Source organism: Peromyscus leucopus, chromosome 2 (genome assembly GCF_004664715.2).
Source record: "Peromyscus leucopus breed LL Stock chromosome 2, UCI_PerLeu_2.1, whole genome shotgun sequence".
Classification (NCBI taxonomy): domain Eukaryota; kingdom Metazoa; phylum Chordata; class Mammalia; order Rodentia; family Cricetidae; genus Peromyscus; species Peromyscus leucopus.
The window spans coordinates 130,903,718-130,914,649 of NC_051064.1; the positions used below are offsets into that span (position 1 = coordinate 130,903,718).

At 50.3% G+C, this 10,932-nt stretch overlaps 1 protein-coding gene across 1 annotated transcript in view; it reads left to right on the top strand.

Moving 5' to 3' along the window:
* Positions 1-3,259, top strand: part of Col16a1 (collagen type XVI alpha 1 chain) — a 51,754-nt gene extending 48,495 nt beyond the window's left edge. Inside the window, 5 exon segments of the mRNA XM_028887633.2 lie at positions 457-645; positions 993-1,059; positions 1,724-1,900; positions 2,069-2,146; positions 2,863-3,259. Of these exon segments, the coding sequence (XP_028743466.1) occupies positions 457-645; positions 993-1,059; positions 1,724-1,900; positions 2,069-2,146; positions 2,863-3,065 (714 nt within the window). The 3' untranslated portion in view covers positions 3,066-3,259.
* The last annotated feature ends 7,673 nt before the right edge of the window (positions 3,260-10,932 follow it).

Genomic DNA, 10,932 nt, shown 5'->3' on the forward strand with positions numbered 1-10,932 from the left:
GAAAGGGAGGGAGGAAGGCTGCATGAAGGACAGGAACATTTCAGCAGAGGAGAGGAGAGAGGTAATCCTTAGGGCACTGAGGCTGGGGAGGAGGCATTCCAGACAGGAGACACAGGCAACACGGTGGAACCAGAGAGTGACAGGCGGCTGGGGCTGGCAAGGAGACAAGGCTGGGAAAGGTGTGAGGAGGACGTTATGGTCTTGCCTGGGCAAGGAAGGGGATCTCCCTACAGAGGGTATGTGGGAGCCACGAGCATTTCCCAGCAAAGAGTCATGCAAGCATTGCCTCCCAGGAGCACTGCCCTGGAAGGTGTTGAGGCAGTGAGACCTCTATCATCATGGCCGCAGCCCAGCTGGAGATGCTGGGCACCTGGGAAAGGGGCAGGTTGCTGACACATTGTGACACAGACTTGGAAACAGTTGGTGATGCCGTACTGTGACTTGCTGTCTTTGCAGGGTGACCCAGGACCTGCAGGACAGAAGGGACAAGCAGGGGAGAAGGGAAGATCTGGCATGCCAGGGGGCCCTGGCAAGAGCGGTTCCATGGGACCTGTCGGGCCGCCAGGTCCTGCAGGAGAAAGGGGGCACCCTGGGTCCCCAGGGCCTGCAGGCAACCCTGGATTGCCTGGTTTGCCGGGCTCTATGGTAAGGGGAGGCCAGCAACCATGGGCACTATCCCATGGCGCAGGCCCATGGTCACTTTAGACACTGCTGCTGACATTCTGTGGGAAAGAGCTTGGCTACAGGGTAGCTCGCAGTTCTTCACGGGGAAGCGGGGAGCTACAGGTGTCCCTCCCACCCCAAACTGCATTTTAGTATGAAATGTGTTGTACTATTTCATTGGGGGGGAGCTCTTTGGATAAGCCTCTGTGGGAAGCTCCCAGGACCTTTGCCCTCCGCTCTATCCTTTATTTCTGGAAATCAAGTCTGTTCACTGGGAAAGTGCCAAGCTTGGACTCAGAGCTGAGGCCAGGTTTCTTCCCTTTCCTCAGGGAGACATGGTGAATTATGATGACATCAAGAGGTTCATCAGACAAGAGATCATTAAAATGTTTGATGGTAATTGGCAGCCGGCTGGGTGGTGGTGGGTAATGGTTGCCCTTCCCAGCCATTTCTTCAGCCGGCCCTTTTGCTTAAAGCTTCAGCGTCCTCCCCTTCCCGCCCCCACACATTTGCAGACAGCAGGTGACAGGCATATGTTCCCCTATCCATCAGACCTTCCTTGTCACCTGCTCTGTTCAGAGATAAATCGGTTCTCTTCTGCCCTCCTGATCCCCCACGGGAGCAAAGGAGGTTAAGAAAGCCGATTTCAAATGAGTCGGTGTGGAGGGAGCTCTGAGGAGAAGGGTGAGCAGACTGAAGGGGCTGCTGGGGTTGGTTTGAGGCCCCTTTTCCTGCCCGTGTGCTGTGGACTTGGGGGAACGTGGATGCTGGGCATCCTGCTTAGGAAAGAGACCTGTCTGGACCACATTCTGAAGCTGTTGCTGAACCAGGGATGGTGGTTAGAGGTCCAAATCAGGTCCGTGCTTCTGAAAGATCTGCATGGGAAGGGCACGTAGGGCCACAGTACAAGACCTCCCTCAGGAGAACAGCCCATCTCCCCGTCCTGATACTCCTCCCTCCGTCTTTGGAGGCTGTCCCATGCTGGTGGCATGTCTGCGGTACCAGTAGCCACTCTGAGTGCCTGGTCACCCAGCAACGTGGCTTTTGTCTTTGCTTGCAGAGAGGATGGCTTACTACACCTCCAGGATGCAGTTCCCCATGGAGGTGGCGGCAGCCCCAGGCCGGCCAGGGCCCCCTGGGAAAGATGGCGCACCAGGCCGGCCAGGTGCTCCAGGATCACCTGGGCTCCCCGGTCAGATAGGCCGAGAAGGACGCCAGGGTTTGCCAGGAATGAGAGGTAGCTCTGCCTTCCAGGTCTCTGGGGTGTCGGGCACTGCAGCTCTGTGTGGGCTGTTGTGAAAATGGCGTGTGTGTGTGTGTGTGTGTGTGTGTGTGTGTGTGTGTGTGTGTGTGTGTGTGTGTTTCTGCTTAGGAATAGGACTTAACTCCATTTCTTTTGTCTCAGGGTTACCTGGGACCAAAGGTGAAAAGGGAGACATTGGTGTTGGCATCGCAGGAGAAAATGGTCTTCCCGGCCCCCCAGGTAGGAGAACCCAGTCTTTGAGACCATGAATCCAGAACAGCAGAGTGCCCCCCCCTACACAACTTCTTTACAACATGATCATTAGAACATCAAATAATGCCAGGCTAGTTATCACTTACAGAAATGCTCCCAGCTCAAGATACTGTGCTAGGAACTGAAGGGGAGGGTGGAGGGAGAAGCCGAGTGTCTGCCTGTCCTAAGCGAGGCCTGCATGATACGGAGTGTGTGTTGGGGGACTGCATACAGTAGGGACCAGAAATCCCAGTCTAAGACCTGTTTGGCATTTTACTGGCCCTGTGGTGTTGATGAGGTCACTTAAGCACTTGGAGTCATTCTCCAAGATGAATGGTTAGAAAGTTTTAAGAGTGGTTAAACCCTGATGACCGAGTTCTGAGGCCCAGCGTCACCACTTACTCCATGGATATTACCCATGAATGACTTTTCTGAGGCTGTACCATATCCCCAGGAAACTATTTTGTGGGTGCAATGATGTACATATTAAAAGCTCATGACCCCTGTCCTGGTATACAGACACTCCCAATAAAACTAGCCAGAGGTGTGGCCATCCTTGTGAAATCAATGTGAGGAGCAGGCAGGTCTCACAAAAGTGTGCTTCGACCTGGCAAATCTGAAATGAAGGTGTGTCGCTTGTCACAGCTCTTGTCTCTTGTCATCCGGGTCTCCTGACTTCCCTTCTGTGGCTCTTCCCTCTGTAGGTCCCCAAGGACCTCCAGGTTATGGCAAGATAGGCGCAACAGGCCCCATGGGTCAACAAGGCATTCCGGGCATCCCTGGTCCCCCAGGCCCTATGGGGCAGCCGGGGAAGGCTGGCCACTGCAACCCCTCAGACTGCTTTGGGGCCATGCCAATGGAGCAACAGTACCCACCCATGAAAAACATGAAGGGGCCTTTTGGCTGAAACGGCCACCTGCGTGGAGATGAAGGACTCCATTGGGAATAAATGGACAAAGCTTACAGGGCTCTGACTGGTTGTGAATGTTCGTGCTGTTCTTCTGTTTGTTGTTGTTGCTGTTAATATTTTTTTTTTTAACAATAAAGAAACAAAACTATTTGTGACCCCGCTTCCACGGGGTCCCCCTGGTGCTGCAGCCACACCTTCTCTGTCATTTGGTCCCGGGGTTATGAAAGGATGCGTCTCTCACGGTCTGTGGCCAGCCTGTAGGTTTGTGTTGTGCTATGCATGGGCTGTCCACTTGCCCTGCTCCCTCTCCAGGCACTGCCGGGGCACACTTCCCTCGTAGGAAAGAGGTACTGCTCAGTCTCTCAAGTGAACCACCAGCGGGTTTGGAGATCCCCCGAGACCCGCTCAGAAAGGCCTGCTCCCTATTTTCTTTCTGAGTGAACCTGGTATTTGGCACCCATTCTCCTTGGTGTGACCTAAAGCTGAGCCAGCTTGTACCTGAGGAGATGTCCCCCAGTGCTGAGGGGTGCTTATCCACCTGGACACCCCTCCATGCATGCAGACACTTCTCAATGCTCCAGTAATTTCATGACTGGAAAACCTGCACACACAGGAGGAAAGATAGCCTCCGCCCCTGCCCAGGCAGCCAGGGGGTGCTTCTCTGGGAAATGAGACGGAACTTCCCGCCTGTGCCCACATTGGCTCCGTCACCAGCTTCCCAGCTCCAGGCACTTTTTAGACTGCAAAGAGTGCCTTTTGTTATTTAAATGTGCGTGATGGACGTCTCAGGCTGGCCCTTCAGAAATAGCTGGGGTTAGATCATTGAGAAAGGGTCCCAGGAAAGCCATGATTAGATCTAAGCTTGTGGTCCACCAAGTCCACCAGGGGTTTTCTTTCTGCTGTGCCCTCCATATGTAAAAAGGGCAGGAAGAAAAGAAGACAATGAACTGAGTATTATAGGAGCGCTCTGTCTCGCGCGTCTTTCTTCTTCGCTCCTCAGATCGCTGGTCCTGATGGGCCGGCTGCCCTGGGAAGAAGCAACAGGGGCACATCCAGGGGGACTTCCAAAGAGAGCCTCTTTTACTGGCCCTGGCTTTCTGGAGGGTTTATTCAAGTTGGATAAACTTCAAAGGGATCACAGAGCAGGCTCAGAAATGTACTCAGAGTCTAGATGTTTATCCAAACTGCCAGAAGCCTTCAAGCTGGCTGTCACATCTCTCCAGAGCTGGCATTTCAGCACAGTTTTGAACATTCCCTTCTCTGGGTGGGCACCAGCCTATGGGTGGCTCTTCAGAACCTTCGCCCTATTTTTTTTTTCTCTCGCTGAGACAGAGGTATGCCCATGGCCAGACAAAGCTAACAGGCAGGCTCCTGAGCCCGCCAAGTGCCTCCCATGCTGCTCTTAGATACAGAAGGAGAATCGGTTCTCTCTTCATCTCTCACCAGCAGTTCCCAGTTAACTCTGGTTCTAACAGAAAACATTAAAAAGCAAATGCATCATCATTGCATTGAAGTAGCAGCCAGGTTTTGGACAGTGGATGAGGACAGATGTTAAAGTGCTCCCATCGGAAGGCCAGCTTCCACTCTCAGCCCAGCCTGCGAAGCAGACTGGTGATGGCCCTGTGACCAGGAGCCTGTTGGCGCAAGTAGAAAGAAAGAGAAGCAAGGACCAGCTGTTGAGTCGCTCTGAGGGCAGGGGGGTAACTGGTATGGGAGACATCAAACGCGTACCCTTTGAGGGTCACCGGGGAATCGATCCTTAGAAACGGTGCTTCCTTCGTTTTTTTTCTTCCTGAGTCAAATCCATGCCGCTCTTGGGGGATTCTATGACAGGCTAGGTTTAAGCTTCCCTGATTTGAGTGCTTGTCTCCCTGGAGTTTGAAATTGCTGTATTTTCTTGGACCATGAAGAACCAGATGGGAAGCTGAATTTTATAGTCTCTTCTTCTGTGGTCAGCAGAAAAAAATCTGTGCATCTTGCTCATCAGCTCAGGAGCCTGGGAAGCTGCTGGGAAAATGAGGAGGGGTACTCTCCACTCTCCTCGGGCAGTGTCTCCATTTCTCCACTCTGCTCCTCCGTCTCCACTTCTCAGTCTGTTCCAGACTTTCAAGGCAACACAGAGATCATTCAGATTGACAGAGTCTAACTTGAAGAGTCTGTTTCCTCTTCCTAGTTTGTGCCAGGAGCTGTACTAGGCTCTGGGGATCCTGAAACAAACTAGACAGATACGGACTCAGCCCCTACAACGACAGTGGAGACCGCAGTTCATTAAGCCATTATAACGAAGTGGGTGGTGGGACAGGACCAGGTGGCTGGGGAGGGCCATCACTGCGGGACCGAACTGTCTAGACAGAAGTTGATCCAGGCACAGGGAACAGCATGTGCCAGGGTCCAGAGATGATTGAGCACAGCAGGCTGGGGGGGGGGCACCGGCAGTGGGGGCTGCGGTGCCGAGCCTGAGCACCGGGCACACAGTGGGTAGCCGCTGGTGAGTTTTAAACAAAGGTCTGCATGATGGGGAGTTTGCCGACTGTAGTGTGGAGAATGGACTGGAGAGCCCTTAATTTGAGAAGCCCAAGGCTATTGCATATTTATTGTGCAAAGAAAAAAATAATCCTGTGTTGGAAGCCTTGGGAGCTGAAATCTTCCCTTTTGTCATAATATTTCCCTTCCACCACACTTCAACACAATCCACTCACATTCCCGCTCCACATGAGGTCTGTTAACCCCTTACAAGAACAGCTCTTTTTTTCCTTCTGTACTGTTCCCATGGTGCCATAATGTGAGGGGCCAGAAGCCAGACACCTATGTGTGTTCTCATTTTACAATGGGTTCTATGGCAAGCTGGAAGACCTCCCTCCAGTCCGCAAAATCCAAAAGGAATGCAAAGTTCAAACCTGGATCTAGTTGGAATCAAAGAGAATTCCATAATGAGGTGGGCGTTGGTGTTCTTTCCCAGAATGCCACACGGGAGCTTGGCACCCGGCCAGGTGGCATTGGGGAAGAAATGTCTTTCTCTGGGGGAGGAAGGATTTTCCAGTGTGAGGCCTTCCATTATCAAGCTCTGCCTCACCTCTAATGGTCAAGCACGCGCCTTCCATGACCTCTGGAAAACCCGCTTCCCCAAGAAAGGCAGCAAGCCAAGCTTTCTCTCCCCTTCGCCAGAGCTGAAAGAGGAACAGGAACACCCCGCCCACCACTGTCTGCTTCAGGTGGTTAAGGTTTGGAAAGGAGCTGCTTGTTTTTCAGTCTCTTTCATCTGCCTCTCCAAAATAAACACACCTGGGCCACCGTTGGCTTTGGTGGTGTCTGGCTGCTTGAGAGAATCCTTGGATGCTCCTTCTGACCCCCAAATAATGCAGACCTCCAGCTGTGAGGCCTCCTCAGCCTTTTACTGGAATAAAAGAATGAAAAGAATTTTCATGAGGTGGGCGAGATGGCTCAGTGGTTGCTGGCAAGACTGGTGATGGTGATGATTCCAACCCTGGGACCCACATGGCAGAAGGAGAATTGACTCCCTCAGTTGTCCTAAGACCTCCACACACTTGATTCGGCATGCAGGCACATGCACACAGACAGACAGACAGACAGACAGACACACACACACACACACACACACACACACACACACACACACACACCAATAATAAAAGGATTGCCATAGGTGGTGAATCCTCAGCACCTAAGGAACTCAGACTAGAGTGTTTATGGAATCAGTGAAGGTGGGTGTCACAGTATTCTTCTGGGTAAATATTCTTGACCTTCAGCCCCATACCTCAGAACTGCTTCCTTTTTGAGATTTCACAGTTCAGTTCCACCAACAGTCTTTGGAAGACACTGTCGGACGAGAGGCTGCGTCTGCTAAAAGCATCCTCTTCACTGGGGCCTGCTGGGTGACTAAAAGCAGGATAAAAGCTTGACATCTCCACTTTTCTTTCTTTCTTTTTACATGTCTCCTTTGCTGCTTCACACTTTGGGTCCGGGGCCCGGATGGCTCAGTAAGGAAACGCACCTGCTGCCAAGCTTGATGACCTGAGTTTGACCTTCCCAGCCCCACGTGGTGGAAGGAAAAAACTGATTCCAAAAAGGGTGTCCTCTGACCTCCACATACGCATGACAGCATTTGTGTGAGTGAGCTCATGCACACTACACAAATAAATAAAATGTAATAAAACCATTGAGTCAGATTCCTGCTCATCTCTGCACGTAGGCATGGTAATCATTTAAGGAATGTTCGGCAGAACTGGTAATCTTCCCCATTCAAGATCCAAGACAGCAAGAGAAGAGTGACTGAGGGATCTTCAAGATCTGCAGAGATGCCGCAATCATTGCCGGTGAAGGCAAGGAGTTAGGGGATTGGGAGAGGAGCCACGCACTCCAGGAGGCAGCTTAAACCCATCAAATGAGGACATTTCGGTCAGCAATCTTCTGCTTGTAATGCTTCAAAATGAACCAGAAGAGTTCCTTGGAACTTTAAACTAAAGGGTAAACCAAGGACAGCAACTCTTCCAATCAGCCCGAACTAACAGAAGCTAGGAGGTAAAGTCACAGCCACAGATGCGGGAGCTGTCTAACCCATCAAAGCCCCATCCTGGGCTTCAGGCAGCACGGACTGTGAACAAGGGCTTTAACCGATTGCAGTTAAAGTAACTGCAACAGAAAGTGGCTGTTTCTCCCTCGGTTGGCCAGAAGAGTCAGAACACATGGTCTGCATCTACAGCTCACCTCATTCTGGGGCACTCACCTTTAGACAAGGACTTGAAGTGACCAGTTCTCTCCATAGCGTGTCTGTTTTGCCCTGCCCCACCCCAAGCTCATTTTTTATTTTACTCCTCTGGGTGTTTTGCCTGCACGCCTGTGCACCACATGGATGCAGTGCTTGCGGAGGCCAGAAGAGGGCACTGGATCCAGTCAAACTGGAGTCATGGACAGTGGTGAGCTACTGTGGATGTTGGGAACTGAGCCCAGCTCCTCTGGAAGAGCAGCAAGTGCTCTTCACTGCTGAGCCACCTCATGCCCTCCCCTTCATGCAAAGTGCACTGCCCTTCCCTTGAGCTCTGGTTTCCTTAGAAGCTCCCTAACCTGGTCTCTGAGTCTTTGTCTGGAAATGTGCTCTTGGGAAAATGTCCCTAACTTGAAGATATCTCATCCAAGGACTGGGGTGGCTTTCCAGTTCTCCAATAGACTGCCAACTGCCTGCTTTTGGGTTTTTGTTTTTAGACAGAGTCTCATTATGCATTCCAGGATGGCCTCAAACTTGGGATCTTCCTGGAGCAGAATGTTGCACACCTTTAGCACTTGGAAAGTGGAGGCAGGAAAATCAGGAATTCAAGGTCAGTCTTGATGACATAGAAAGCTCTAAGCCAGCGTGGGATACATGAACCCCTAAATAGGGGGAAAAACCCAAATCACCCTTTTACCTCATTTTCCCAAGTGCTGGAGATGAGGCTATTTATTTATTGTTTGTTTTTGAGACAGGGTTTCTTTGTGTAGCATTGGCTATCCTGGAAGTAGCTCTGTAGACCAGACTGACCTCCAACTCAGAGTTCCACATGCCTCTGCCTCCCAAATGCTGAGATTAAAGGTGTGCACCACCATCACCTGGCTGCATCAGGCCCTTACAATGTCCTGTTCCAGACCACAAGGAGCAGCACCAAGAAATCCCTAATCATTTACCTAAAGCTGGAAGGGGCCAACTACTGATCTGACTCCACCTTGTCCTCCTGACTTGTCCCGAGTCATGCTTTCTCGCAGTTACCCTGGATTCCAGGAATTACAGGTCCAGTTGATAAACATTGTGTGGCCTGAGCAGCAGCAACTTTGATAACTACCCCACAGGTTCTGAACCCACCCTGAGGTAATGATTACCCAACCACAGCTGGAGCAAGCCCGCTTGGCCATGCATCCCTTGGCCCCAGCTTTGGTCTGTTCCTTACATAAGCTCAGAGCGCTTGTTAGCACCTCCAAGACAGGTCCGAGGATGCTGGTTGCTGTTCCTGGCCACGATGGCTGGGTGGAATCAACTTCTTTCCTGGGTTTACCACTTTTTTCTGTTTTGTCTTTTGAAGTGAGTGGCCAGGCATGGTTTATTGAGTCCACCACACCCAAGTCAGATTCCTGGACTAGAACTCAACATGACATATTAACAACAGCACTGAGTTGTTAAAATATTCTGAATTTGGCCTGGAAACCTGGCTTCTCCATTAATGTTTTTAGATTTATTTATGTGTATGGCTGTTTTGCTTATATGCAAATGCACCACATGTGTGCACGGTGCCTTGGAGGTCAGAAGACGTCAACTGATTCCCCAGGAACTGAAGGTATGGATGGTCGAGAGCCATCATGGGGCTGCTGGCAACAAAATCAGGGTCTTCTGCAAGAGCAAGTGCTGTTAACTATTGAACCATCTCTCCAAGATATTCCCTGCCCCTTTTTTGAGATAATATCTTGCTATGTAGCCAGGTTCGCCTCGAACTAGTGATCCTCCAACCTCAGCCTCCCATATACTGAGAGTACAGGCATGCAAGACCATGTCCCAGCTCACCATTTATCTTTTTTATATTAGGGAAGTCATTTAACTTCTCTAGTCCTCCATTACAAATAGGTAATGACATTTATCTCAAAAGACTGTTCTGGTAGTTGAACAATATTGCAGGACTTAGCACAATGTCTCATAGTTAGTAAGCATTCAATGCATGTTGATGATAATAACAACCATTAATACCTACTGGACGCATGCCGAGATCTGTTCTATATGGTGAGTGCAAACAGAAGGGCTAGTGAGATGGCTCAGCAGTTAAGAGAGTCTGCTGCTTTTCCAGAGAACCCAAGTTCAGTTCCCAGTACCCAGATCGGTGCTCACAACTGCCAGGACTGGCACCCTCTTCTGGCCCCCACAGGCACCTGCAGTCACATGCACATACCCACACACAGATACACACAAATACATATAACTATAAATAAATCTTTACAAGAGGACAGGATAGTCCTGCAATATACATGTAAATCCTAAAAGGGGACAAGTTAATATAGCATGTCTTAGGACAAACTTAGATTCCATGGTATGTCTGATGACTGGGATGTGCTTGGGAGACAAGGTATCTCAGATGTGGTATCCAGGATGCCAGCTACCCACAATGTCGTATTTCAACTGGATGAGAATGACAACAAAGAAAACCATGAAAAGTTAAGGAGAGAGGACTCTAAGAACAGAGGGGCAAATCCAAAGATCTGGAGATGGGATGAGCTCTGTTTGTTCTGGGGTGGTGACCAGGCCAGCATGGCTGGAGTGAACTGAGGAGGGCAGCAATGGCATCAGTGAGGCTGGTGTCACAGGCTGGATCTAGGTCCTGTACGACCACCAAGTCATAAGAGTGAGTTTAGATTTTATTATAAGAGTGATGGGAAACCCTCAGAGGAGTTTAGAGAATGGCAATATTGAATTCACTTTTTCTGTTTTGTTCTTCGAGACAGGGTTTCCCAGTGTAGCCCTGGCTGTCCTGGAACTCCCTCTAGATTATGCTGGCCTTGAACTCAAGAGTTTCTCAGCCTCTGCCTCCTGAGTGCTAGGACTAAAGGTGTGCATCACCACCACCCAGCCTAATTCACATCTTAAGGTGCCTCCTCCGGCTTCTCAGTGGAGAAGGGAGTGTTGGAGACAAATAAAAAGACATTGTGGGTAGGCCAGACTACAGAGAGGTCTTGGATCAGTGATAGTTGGAACATAGAAAAAACAGATGTGAAATTAAAGCAGATGCTTAGATTGATATAAGTTAATTAGCAACAAAAAAAATGAGATTGGTAACTGGATGTGGGAAGTGTGTGGAAAAGACACGTTCGAACCTAGGTTTTTGGCCTGAGCAAC